Source organism: Erpetoichthys calabaricus, chromosome 1 (genome assembly GCF_900747795.2).
Source record: "Erpetoichthys calabaricus chromosome 1, fErpCal1.3, whole genome shotgun sequence".
Lineage (NCBI taxonomy): Eukaryota > Metazoa > Chordata > Cladistia > Polypteriformes > Polypteridae > Erpetoichthys > Erpetoichthys calabaricus.
This window is the reverse complement of record NC_041394.2, coordinates 18,969,904-18,983,821: the sequence shown is the minus strand read 5'-3', so window position 1 is coordinate 18,983,821 and position 13,918 is coordinate 18,969,904. Positions and strand designations below refer to the sequence as shown.

The window sequence follows — 13,918 nt, the reverse complement described above, 5'->3', positions numbered from 1 at the left end:
TTCATTGGAGTCCACCTGTGGTAAATTCAGTTGACTGGACATGATTTGGAAAGGCACACACCTGTCTATATAAGGTCCCACAGTTGACAGTTCATGTCAGAGCACAAACCAAGCATGAAGTCAAAGGAATTGTCTGTACACCTCTGAGACAGGATTGTCTCGAGGCACATATCTGGGGAAGGTTACAGAAAAATTTCTGCTGCTTTGAAGGTCCCAATGAGCACAGTGGCCTCCATTATCCATAAGTGGAAGAAGTTCGAAACCACCAGGACTCTTCCTAGAGCTGGCCGGCCATCTAAACTGAGCGATCGGGGGAGAAGGGCCTTAGTCAGAGAGGTGACCAAAAACCCGATGGTCACTCTGTCAGAGCTCCAGAGGTCATCTGTGGAGAGAGGAGAACCTTCCAGAAGGGCAACCATCTCATCAGGAATCCACCACTCAGGCCTGTATGATAGAGTGGCCAGACAGAAGCCACTCCTTAGTAAAAGGCACATGGCAGCCCGCCTGGAGTTTGCCAAAAGGCACCTGAAGGACTCTCAGACCATGAGAAAGAAAATTCTCTGATCTGATGAGACAAAGATTGAACTCTTTGGTGTGAATGCCAGGCGTCACATTTGGAGGAAACCAGGCACCGCTCATCACCAGGCCAATACCATCCCTACAGTGAAGCATGGTGGTGGCAGCATCATGCTGTGGGGATGTTTTTCAGCAGCAGGGACTGGGAGACTAGTCAGGATAAAGGGAAAGATGACTGCAGCAATGTACAGAGACATCCTGGATGAAAACCTGCTCCAGAACGCTCTTGACCTCAGACTGGGGCGACGGTTCATCTTTCAGCAGGACAACGACCCTAAGCACACAGCCAAGATATCAAAGGAGTGGCTTCAGGACAACTCTGTGAATGTCCTTGAGTGGCCCAGCCAGAGCCCAGACTTGAATCCGATTGAACATCTCTGGAGAGATCTTAAAATGGCTGTGCACCAACGCTTCCTATCCAACCTGATGGAGCTTGAGAGGTGCTGCAAAGAGGAATGGGTGAAACTGGCCAAGGATAGGTGTGCCAAGCTTGTGGCATCATATTCAACAAGACTTGAGGCTGGAATTGCTGCCAAAGGTGCATCGACAAAGTATTGAGCAAAGGCTGTGAATACTTATGGACATGGGATTTGTCCGTTTTTTTTATTTTTAATAAATTTGCAAAAACCTCAAGTAAACTTTTTTCACATTGTCATTATGGGGGTGTTGTGTGTAGAATTCTGAGGGAAAAAATGAATTTAATCCATTTTGGAATAAGGCTGTAACATAACAAAATGTGGAAAAAGTGATGCGCTGTGAATACTTTCCGGATGCACTGTACTTGACTGGATTCAAGTTCAGGCTCTGGCTTGGCCATTCAAGGACAGCTTTAGATGAATAGATGGATAAATGTAACTTTATTTGTGCCCAGGGACAATTTGGTTTTTTAAATAAATAAACACACACTCTAGTCTGAACACAAACCAGTCTGGCTAAACAGAAAGAAAATGAAAAAGTAATTACTTTTGGCTTGGCAGTCCCACTCCCAGTAAGGCGCTATACAGGCATATTGCTGTTGATATAAAGGAGGGCCAAGTCGAGTTTCATGACACACTTCTGCAAAATAATTCATTGTCTGAAAGTCCTCAGTGTTAGTGTGTCAGGGAGTGGATGTGCAGCATTGTTCATAATGGCACTGTTTTATATTCATTTTCTCCTCCACTATGACCTCCTGGGTGTCCAGAGGTCATTCAGTAGCTTTAAGTTAGCTTGTTGATTCGGTGGGCATCTGTGCAAGTGATGTTACTGGCCCAGCACACTACAGGATAGACAATCACAGTGAACATCACAGAGTTACAGAATATGTGAAGGATGTCACTAACCACATTCCAAGAGTGCAGTCATGTAAGGAGGAAGAGTCTGCTCTGCTGCTTCTCATATAGTTCTACTCTAGACCAGTCCAGCCTTGTGACGATGCAGGTTCTTGCGCATCCACTTCCACTTCCCTTTTGGGAGCCCTTGAACCCAACACTGTCAGTAATGTAACCAGATGAGCTGGACAATGAAGACACCAAACAAAGCAAGGGGAAAAATGCAAAGTGCAAAACCAAAAAGTGCAGTGCAATCAAAGCATCAGTAAATACATATTCCGTTAAAAAACAGTTGAAAATGTGGAGGTTAAAATAATCCAATAAAACCAACAATAAAATACCACCAGGAGCGTTAAAAATCTTTCATTGCCAGGTGCTTCCTTCTTGAAACTGATGCCACTCCGGCTTATCCTTCATTGGCTTGGCAGCACAGAGAGATGTATGCCAACAGGCGCAGATATCCATTATACTTGGCTTGTGCCCCCGCTGCCGGACCCTGCTCCCACTTCCACTGCCGCTTATCCAGGCTCCATCCAGCGAGAAGACATCCCTGAGCGCAGCGCTCACTCCTACTCCAGGCTGCTCAACAGGAGTGATCCTCGTGCCTCTGCCTGAGACCCCATCCCCGTCGTCCTGCTTCTTCCTCATAAGCGCTGGCTTACTCCAACTCCTGTCTTCTTTCTGTCCATTAACCTCCGCTTAATGTGTCTTTCTATTCTCTTCTCTTCCCTCCGCACTCGCACTCCTACTATATATAATGGGGACGTGGCACAAGTGCAGCAATTAGCAGCTCCCGCCATCAATTACAGATACAGACGATTCCTCACTCGTGCACTTGAGCGAGAAAACACCCGCAGCACGTCGCGTCCGAGAACCGCTCTGACCGCAATGACATGCCCCCTCTTTAAACTGTGAGTGCGGCGATTTACTTATTTAAAAACTGGCCTTTTATTCTAAGCCACAGATCCGCTATACCACAAGCCTGTCACTGATATGGACCCCTAACTACTTGTAGGAGTGGACCACCTCTACATCTACTCCCTGAATAATGACCAGATGTAGGGGCTGTTTGGTGCGGTGAAAGTCAATAACCAGTTGCTTTGGTTTTGTTGATGTTAAACTGCAGAAAATTTGGGAACTTGTGTACTAAACGGACGGACGGAATGACAAAGGAAAACAGAAGCATTTTGACGAATTCATAACATATTTATTAGGATAAAAAAAATATATATATGAGGGCGAAACACGTGTCGTGTACTCTTTGCATTTATTTGACAGTAAACTATTTCAACCATTCTATGATCTGCTCCTCACAAACTGAGGGCACCGTGGTGGATGTTAGCAGATTGCTGGCCAACCACAAAGCGTTACCTGGTAGGTAACCACCCACACTAACAGATTGTGACACAGACTACGAATGCTGTGAATATATATATATATATATATATTATATACACACACACATGCAGACACATATACATATATATACATATACATATTTGTATATCTACATATATACACATATATACATATATATACATATTTGTATATCTACATACATACACATCTATCTATCTATCTATCTATCTATCTATCTATCTATCTATCTATCTATCTATCTATCTATATATATATATATATATATATATATATATATATATATATATAGCTGATTACCCAGTGGATTCGCTCACTGAGTGCAAGAGAAAAAAATAAAATGTATGTATAAAATAAGTTTAATTGCCAAATTTATTTTTCCACAAATAAAGGGCACTTACAATAACATAGAAATCAATATAAACAACATTAACATCATTATCATATGAGAATATGAAGTAATATATAAGAAGCACATTGCATATAAATATAAATTATTAAACAGTAAAATGTTCTTCTATAAAACACTACCGTGGCTATTCGTTTGTCTGTCCAGGATTTTAAATCAGCTGTAGCTCGCAAACCGTTTCACCTATTGACTTGAAATTTGGTACACAGATACTACGTCACGTCTACTATTCGCTTTCCCACACATATGAACACACACATACATATACACACACATACACATATATACATATACATATACATACATAGTGCGTTGCAACACGGGCTGTGATTGTTACATGGGAGGGAGACGACAAATCACAGCTTCCCGCTTTCTAATCGGGCTTGTGATTGCTGCTTTGACGGATGTCGAGATCCCACAGTATTTCCCCTTAGGAGAGGCGTTAGGCAAGTGTAATTGAATAGCGGTGCTGCAAGTTATTACTCTTTTTATCTTTATTTTATTTTATTGTAGAATCAACTCAGAGCTGCGCGCACCAGTGCGTGCGTGGCGGATGCGTACGGCTGACGTTTTCATTGTCTACCACCTTCGCTAATCATTGTTGAGGCAGATTGAAGACTTAAGTGCCAGCTTAACTGAAAAATTAAAGAAAACATACTAAGTTTTAAAAAAAATCAGTTTTAACGGGAAAAGATGCAGACGAAAGAAGAGAAGCAGCAGGACGCTAGGGTGAAGAGCTGCTCATTAAGCAGCAAGCGCATCAACGTCTGAGCAAACGAATGGTAAACGTACAGAGAAAGAGGATAAATACTATGAATGGTCATGTCAAGTGTATTCACTCCACGTTATCGTGCAGTGCGCTGTTACTGGTATTTTGATAAAAGAATGTGAATAACATATAAGAAGCGTATAAATTATTAAACAGTAAAACATTAACATTTAAGAAGTAAAGATACATTGAGTACTACTGTAGTGCTTTCGGGTATAGTACATTTTTTGTTTGCCCATTACATGCATAAATGTATACATTTTTTGGTGTACCTACCCAAGAACACGCGACATGACCCGGCAGTTAAAAATTTATCGCTCCAGCAATTTTAACTCTGTTACAAAGTCATCTAATATGGTATTGCAAACGGCAGCGGGAGCGTTTCTATAAACTCAATTTAAACTTACTGTTTACACCGTGCTTTGAAGATGCATAGTATGCGACACGTGTTTCGCCGTAATTGTGGGCTCATCAGGAGTACACAGTCACTGCACTCCCTTACGGGAATCGATCCTCGGACGTAGAGGCGAAGCCCCTAACGTTGTGCCACGGCGTGAGGTTCGTTCATTTGACAGCATGTAGATCGGGGTAATTACATTGCAGGCATTCGTAGTCTGATTCACAATCTGATTGTATGGGTGGTTACCTACCAGGTAACGCTTGTGGTTGGTGAGCAAGTCGGCTAACTTCTGCCACGGTGCCCTCTTTCAGTTGCGAGAAGCAGATCATACAATGGTTGAAACAGTTTAATAAATATAGCAAAATCACCGCGCTTCGCAGGGGCGAATATGGTATTGCAAACGGCAGCGTTTCTATAAAGTTAAAGTTACGGTTTATACCGTGCCTTGTTTCATATTCTTTTCCTACCTTATCAATTGTGTAATGTGTTTTTTGAACAGGTTTGATTTATGGAAGTGATCACTCCTGCTGCGTTCAGTCACTTCACGTGAGCCACTCTCTTGTGTGATGTTGCGATGTCCACGGGTTTATTTAATGTTAGCTAAGACCCGGCAGTTAAAAGTTTCTCGCTACAGCAATTTTAACTCTGTTACAAAGTGATGCAAACTGTCGTTTATACCTCGTGTCTTCTCATTAAACTTGTATCTCGCGAATATGGCATTGCAAACGGCAGCGGGAGCGTTTCTATAAAGTTAAGGTTACGGTTTACACCGTGCTTTTTTATACCTCGTGTCTTGTCATTAAACTTGTATCTCGCGAATATGGCATTGCAAACGGCAACGGGAGCGTTTGTATAAAGTTAATTTAGACTTACGGTTTACACCGTGCTTTTTTATACCTCGTGTCTTATGAAGATGCTTGTATGCGTCACTCACTCGCTTCTTATTGTTTCGCTGCCTTGTCAATTGTGTAATGAATGTTTTCTTCTGCGCTCTTTGGGGCTCCTCCTTCTTTTCTACGTACTGAGTTCACAGTCAGTTCACGTGATTACGTGGGAGGCGTGATGACGCGACACGCAACTCAGTCTCCTACGGCCATCTTGCTGCCTACCATTACAGTATATGGACAAAAAAGAGGTTCCAGTTATGACCATTACGCGTATAATTTTGAAATGAAAACTGCCTAACTTTTGTAAGTAGGCTGTAAGGAATGAGCCTGCCAAATTTCAGCCTTCCACCTACACGGGAAGTTGGAGAATTAGTGATGAGTGAGTCAGTCAGTGAGTGAGTCAGTCAGTCAGTCAGTGAGGGCTTTGCCTTTTATTATTATAGATATAATATAAATTTACAGAAATTACAATGTTCTAGAAATACATACGTACAATTGTTTCCCCCTACTCATTCTAGTGTTGGGCTCCGTGGGGGAGGTTTCAGTGCTGTCCGTCTAGTACACAAGTACCAAAATTTGTTCTTCACCCAACTCCCCTCCTCTGTCTCATCCCCTTTATCAATACACCCCATAAGTGCAGAAGAGAAAGGACCTTGTGGTCTACCAGTGTTGCTCACATCCATATTATAAACACATTTATGAGTAAACAGAGATGGAAGAAACTTTCGGACCTCCACCAGAGTGACCACTGGGTTCTTGACCCCCTCCTTTAACCAAATATCTTAGTTTGGCTGTGTGGGCAGCTCTAAGAAAATTCATGGTTGTTCCAAAGTTATTCAGTTTAAGAATTATGGAGCCCACTGTGCTTGTGAGAAAACTAATTGAGTCAGAATTTGTTTGTAGCCTTCTTCCCCAGATTTCTGACTTGACACAATCCTGTCCTCAAGCTCTGCAGGCAGCTCCTTTGAGCTCATGGCTTGGTTTTTATAGACAGGGGTGCAGTCCTTTGAATCGACTACAGGTGGATCACAAACCAAGGTGCAGAAATGATGATCAAACCAAAGATTTGGATAGTTTTTTGTCTTATGTGAGGTTTTGAGGGTTTTTGAGGTTTTCAGATTTGGATTTTTTAAAATACTAGGGGGCTTCGCTCGCCCATCCCCAGGTTTAGTTGGACGGATATACAATTTAAAGAAATTATTTTCAATTCATTCATTTTTTATTTCTTGATATTTGTCAGTAATAAAGCTGTAGTGAATGAGTTATTACCCCTCTAGGGCGTGCTATGCGCCAGCCATTCTCATTTATGCCTCTTGCGTTGTGAAGAGGGGGGCTGAACGCACACTAAGGAGATGCAGTCACTCCTCTGAAACCCCCTCTTAAACGGTGATACAGTGGGAAACAAATAGTTTTACTTCCTTTGTGCTCGATCAGCTGGCTTGCTGCTTGTGCCGAGCTGTGTGATCTGCATGTCATGCTGCGCGTCGATCATTTAAAAGCCTGTACAGCAGCTGTCCTTTTGTCTCACTGCCTTGGCTTTTGGGACGTCAAAGTGTCTCTGAGAAAATCACATTTCAACCCAAGATTTTTTTTATTATAATAGAGACAAATCTGCAGAAACATCTAAAATTCTGTTTTTACTTTTGTCATTCGGGGTATTGAGTGTTGCTTGGTGAGAGAAAAAATGAAACAGTTTTAGCACAAGGCTAAAACATAACAACCTGAAGAAAGTGAAGCGTATGAATACTTTCTGGATGCACTGTATGTGAAACACAAGCAGTTGTATTAGGCATTTTGAAACCCTGTGAAGTTTTGAGACTTCTTCCAGATTGGGCCAGAAAAGGTCCAAACTTTTGGTACTTCAAAAAAAAAAAAAATAGTGACATCTGCTGGTTTACAGAAGTCATGGCAGCCACGAGCATGAGAGAGCAGGAGAAGCTCGCATACAAGGCCTTGTTGGTTACACAGCCTCAATCGGACAGGTGCTCTAAAAGCCTAAGAACACTCTCTTATGTTCATTTTGATCTTATTATAAGTACTAGGGGGCTTTGCCCTCTGCTCATTTCGCTCACCCCAATACGCTACACACCAACCACTTCGCGTCTTTGACGCTTGTGTTGTGAAGAAGTGGGCTGAATGCACCCCAAGGAGACACGGTCGCTCCTCCAACACCCCTTCTGAAACGGTGATACAATGGGAAACACAGTTTTATTTTTTTTTTACCTCCTCTTTGCTCGATCACCTGCTGACTTGCTGCTGACATGCCGTGTGATCTGCATCTCACGAGGCAAGGCACACTTCTGTCATATTACCTATGTCCATATATTTCATCTCTTTTCACTTTTACCTTTTTGTCAATATCGCATTGAATTTTGATTCTGTGTTTGGAATTACATCGTGACAACGCAATGTATACAGTCATATGAAAAAGTTTGGGAACCCTTCTCAGCCTGCATAATCATTGACTCTCCTTTCAACAAAAAAGATAACAGTGGTCTGTCTTTCATTTCCATGAACATCCGAGTACTGCAGTGTTTTCCGAACAAAGATTTTTAGTGAAGCAGTATTTAGTTGTATGAAATTAAATCAAATGTGAAAAACTGGCTGTGCACAAATGTGGGTCCCCTTGTCATTGTGCTGATTTGAATGCTTGTCACTGCTCAATGCTGATTACTTACAACACCAAATTGGTTGATGAGCTCGTTAAGCCTTGAACTTCATAGACCGGTGTGTCCAAACATGAGATATATAAAGGTATTTAAGGTGGTCAATTCCAAGTTGTGCTTCCTTCCCTTTGACTCTCCTCTGAAGAGTGACAGCATGGGATCATCAAAGCAACTCTCAGAAGATCTGAAAACAAAGATTGTTGAGTCTCCTGGTTTAGGGGAAGGCTACAAAAAGCCATCTCATAGGTTTAAACTGTCAGTTTCAACTGTAAGGAATGGAATCAGGAAATGGAAGGCCACAGGCACAGTTGCTGTTAAACCAGCAGGTCTGGCAGGACAAGACAAATAGAAGAGCTCCATATGAGCAGGATTGTGAGAATGGTGACAGACAACCCACAGATCACCTCCAAAGACCTGCAAGAACATCAGGCTGCAGATGGTGTATCTGTACATCATTCTACAATTCAGCGTAATTTCCACAAAGAACATCTGTATGACAGGGTGATGAGAAAGAAGCCCTTTCTACACTCACGCCATAAACAGAGTCGCTTGTTGTATGCCAATGCTCATTTAGACAAGCCAGATTCATTTAGGAACAAAGTGCTTTGGACTGATGAGACAAAAATTGAGTTATTTGGTCAAAACAAAAAGCGCTTTGCACGGCAGAAGAAGAACACTGCATTCTAAGAAAAACATCTGCTACCTACTGTCAAATGTGGTGGAGGTTCCATCATGCTGTGGGCCTGTGTGGCTAGTTCAGGGACTGGGGCCCTTGTTAAAGTCGAGGGTTGGATGAATTCAATCCAATATCAACAAATTCTTCAGGATAATGTTCAAGCATCAGTCACAAAGTTGAAGTTATGCAGGGGATGGATGTTCCAACAAGACAATGACCCAAAACACAGTTGGAAATCTACAAAGGCATTCATGCAGAGGGAGAAGTACAATGTTCTGGAATGGCCATCACAGTCACCTGACTTGAATATCATCGAAAGTCTATGGGATGATTTGAAGCAGGCTGTCCATCAAACTGAACTGAACTGGACAGATTTTATATAAAGAATGGTCAACAATACCGCCATTCCAGAATCAGACACTCATCAAAGGCTACAGGAGGACAGCGTCTAGAGACTGTTAGATTTACAAAAGGAGGCTGAACTAAGTATTGATGTCATATCTCTGTTGGGGTGCCTACATTTATGCACCTGTCTAATTTTGTTATGATGCATAGTGCATTTTTTCTGTTAATCCAGTAAACTTAATGTCACTGCTGAAATACTACTGTTTCCATAAGGCATGTCAGATATTAAACAGACGTTCAGCCAATGAGAAATAAAAATCCAAAGAATTAAGAGGGGTTCCCAAACATTTTCATGTGACTGTGTGCGAGTGAATATCGTTTCTTTCTCTCTACAACAAATGTGTCTGACATAACCATGCAGGACTTTTCCAAATCTCTTTGCATAAGCTCTTGTCTCGCTGGGCTTCCGGCCCAGGCGTGGTTCCATCGCTTGGCATGAAGACTCATCTTGTGGGATGTGAAAGGGTCTCTGAGACAATTGCGTCTCGTCTCCTTCCAAGATTTTTTTTTGTTTTTATAATAGAGAGATATCCTTTAAATGTCGCAATAATTGTACATGTTGGTATGTGCAATGATTTTTCTACAGTAAATGAATGTTTAAATTTGTTGTCCTAAAGGTGTAACCTGTTGCCATGACAAGTCATTACGAATCAGTGGGGCTTTACAGTGTATTGTTAAATTATGTGACAGCTTCTTCACGGGAGGGGATTTCTGTGATGAAAAATGAAAATTTTGCCATCAGTGTTTGGTGAATTAATCGTACCGAGGGGCAAAGACAATCGTATTGGAGTTTAGGAGTGCGCTTATTAAACAAACAGGGTTTAGGGAATGTGTCAACGGTATTAATGACACATTGAAAGAATCACTACACATGAATAGTGTGGCATAGTATTTACCTTATTGGCGGGTAACAGGTCGAAATATCCATATTCATTATTCCATATTTAATTCAATATCGTCACAAGAGTAAAACACAACCAGCAGCTTCCTACTCCCTTTTATGGCTTTGGGGGTGTGGCATAGCCCCAGTTTTGAAGCACTCGGCGCATTCCCAACGTCACAGCAATATTTGAAGCTACAGAGATCTGTCACGTGGTGTAATGGGGACTTTATTCAAGCTATGATACAAAAACTGATGGGAGCTTTAATGTCAAACATCCCAAACCTAATGGATCAGTAAATTAAATAAGAAAGCCTCACTGACTGTAGAATGGAGTACGACTGGTTTTTGTTTTTTACAGCCAGGTAGCCGGTCCAAGGCCAAGAAGAGGATGTCAAGCACTCCAAACAGGATAAACAAAGCCAGCGACAAAGGTAATGTGTTGTTTTCTGTACAGTTAAGGCCATACGTTTACGTTAACCTTGGCTAAAAGCTTTCACACAAAAACAACTTCACACACATCATGTTAATGAATAGTGACGAGTGAACACCGCAAAGTTTGCTTCACCATGAGATGGCAAAGTCATGGAAATGTCTGGGTACTTCGGCAATCTCTGTAAACTGCATTGAAGTCAGTGGGCAAGGAGGATCTGAACTATACATGTTTTTGTGCTGATTATAATGGCGTAAAGGTCTTTTAAGCGTCTCTGATGGCTAAGGGAGCATACACCAATTATACTGGACTGATTATTGTGGCCAAAAATGTTATCTGAGCTGTGAGGCTGCAGTGCTTAACACTACGTCACCATGCCTCCAACAAAACCTACTAATGTGTTTGTGTGTGTATATTATGTATATATTGTGCTCAGAGTTACAAGAGACTCATCAAAAAGTGTAGAAAATATGGCTCAACAGGGAGTCTACCAAGATCAGGACGTTCCTCCAAGATTGATGAGAAGACCAAAGAGGAAACTGGTCATGAAGGCCACCAAGAGGCCTACAGCAACATTTGAGCAGCTGCAGGATTTCCTGGCCCGTCCTGGTTGTTGCCTACATGTGACAATAATCAGTCGTATTTTTCATATGTCCGGGTTGTGTGGTAGGATAGGATAGCAAGACAAAAGCCTTTTCTTGCAAAGAAAAGCATCCAGGCTTGGCTAAACGTTGTATAAAGGTATCCCCAGTCTCCCAAAAAACACATGGAAAAAGTACTGTGGTCTGATGAGACCAGGGCTGAACTATATGGCTGTAATTTCAAAAGGTATGTTTGGCACATCATCTAAAGAACACCATATCCGCAGTGAAGCACGGTGGAGGTAGCATTGTGCTTTGGGGCTGCTTGTCTTAGCTGGATCTGGGGCTTTAGTTGAGGTGGATGGAATCATGAAGATCTCTATGTGTCACTCTATTGTGGCACAAAACCTTCATGCATCTGCTGGGAATATGAAGATGAACCTCAACATTCAACATGACAACAACCCAAAGCAAGGGCTTCATCAAAGGAGGGTCAATAGGGTTGAATGGCCCAGCCAGAGCCCACCCTGACCTGTGGGGTGACCTGAAGAGAGCTGTGCACAGGAGACACTGTTGGAATTTGACAGATCTGGAGGAGTGGGACAAAAAATTACCGGATGGGCCAGCCTGGTAGACTCTTACCCACAAAGACTGAGTGATGTTGTAAAATCCAAAGGGGCTTGGGCTTCAGCTTTGCACACTAATGCCACCAGTTTTTTTTTTTTTCCCAGTTTCTAATTTGTTTTCACCTTCTTTATACAGATTGCAATTTTGCAACAAAGGCAGAATAAGTTCTGTCAGGATTTCTCTTGGTTTCATGTTTTTATCTGACATTTTGGCAGGGTGTGCAGACGTTTATATCCACCGCAGATGTGAAGTTGAGGTTATTTTAATGTAAACGTTTGGAGTCAACTGTACATTTGGTGTTTTTTTTTTTTTCTTAACTGTTGTTTTGCATTACTAAAACCTGACAAAACTTCTGATGAATTATTTTTTTATTAATTAATTTTTGATTATTTATTTATTTTACAGAGAACTCCTATGAATTGTCAGATATTGATGCTCGCTTAATGACTGTTAGAGAATACCTGAGAAACATGGAGGCTCGCTGCTAGCAGTCCAGGGCAGGACCACACCACACCACATTGCACTGTAAGGGTGTCCAGTGGTCCGGTTGGTGGGGCAGCTGCCAAGGACCTCCCATTTTCTAGTACGCCTGTCTGTCTGAAGTTCAGCTTGTTTTTTCGGTCTAACGGGCTGCTTTGAACAAGCCGAACGGACAGTGAGGCAGCTTTTGACTTGGAAAAAAGTTCCTCTTTGAGATGGGTGGGCTTTATTTTTAATTATGACATTTGGTTAATTTAATCTGTTGATTTACTTTTATTGTATATATTTTTTATCCAGATCACACTGATATTGAGAACTTTGCAGAAGTTATTTTCATATTTATTTTTCTTCTGTATTCTGTTTGGTATAGTTTTCAAAATATCCAAGCCTTAAATGTCACCTGTCCTGCAGTATTGTGCAGTCAAATCAGAGTGTTAACTCTCCTTGACAACTACTAGGGAAATCTAAATAAACTATAGGATGTGTCATCTGTTGTCACTGGCTGGGACTTTTATTGGCTATCCGTCCGTTTACATTTATTCACTTGGAAAACGCTTTTATCCAGTGTGATTTGTAAAAGAAGTCACCATAATGGAGTAAACAGCAGTCTGGGGACTGTCTAGGAACAAGGGGACAAAAGTGACCATCACAAGTGAAGAGATCCGAACCAAACACATGCTAGTGCCCTTCCTTTGTTAGATGAACCTGAGAAGGCCATTGTGAATTAGACAGAAGTTTGCCAAACAAGAGAGTCTCCAGACGCTGCTTAAACACACTGAAGGAGTCTGCAGTTCTGACGGAGGTGGGCAGCTCGTTCCACCAGCTCTGGGAGCTACAAATGAAAGGAGATCTGCTGCCATGAAGAGGTGACATCATCAGATGCCATTCATTCACAGACCCAGTCAGATGAAACTGAGCATAGGACCTCACAAGTGTCTCTATACATGTGAGTGCTGACCTACCGGCTTCTCCGTTGGCAAGCATCAAAGATGTGAACTTCATGTACGCTGATGCCAGCAGCCAGTCTAGTGACCTGAGAAAAGGAGTGACGTGTGCCCATCTCGGCTGGGTGAGCTTCAGACGGGTTGCTACATTTTGAATGATCTACAATGGCTTGATGGCACATGCAAGTTCTCCTGCCAGTAGAGAGTTGCAGCATGTCCTGGAAGTGGTAGATCTTCAATTTTTAAATTGTAGATGCTTATGTTTTAAAATATTTCGCTAAACCAAGCAAGATGAACTTAATTTTACACAACATTTTACAGGGGCAATTAACATTAAAGCTTCTTCTCTTCCTGAACAGTACCAGTAATCTATCATGTTAAAAACATCTGTTTCAGCAGTTTACAACAGAAAGACCAGAAAATAGCTATGATGACTCGAGCCATGTTGATTATTTTATAATTTGGGGATGTGTAAAAAGATCATATAGACAGGCAGCC

The 13,918-nt window shown here is 41.8% G+C and overlaps 1 protein-coding gene across 1 annotated transcript in view; it reads left to right on the top strand.

Annotated features, from left to right (window-relative positions):
- ccdc61 (coiled-coil domain containing 61) overlaps positions 1 to 12,964 on the top strand; it is a 45,747-nt gene extending 32,783 nt beyond the window's left edge. The window contains exons 12-13 of the mRNA XM_051919145.1: positions 10,717 to 10,789; positions 12,402 to 12,964. Coding sequence (XP_051775105.1) covers positions 10,717 to 10,789; positions 12,402 to 12,484 — 156 coding nt within the window. The 3' untranslated portion in view covers positions 12,485 to 12,964. The remainder of the gene's footprint in view (positions 1 to 10,716; positions 10,790 to 12,401) is intronic.
- The last annotated feature ends 954 nt before the right edge of the window (positions 12,965 to 13,918 follow it).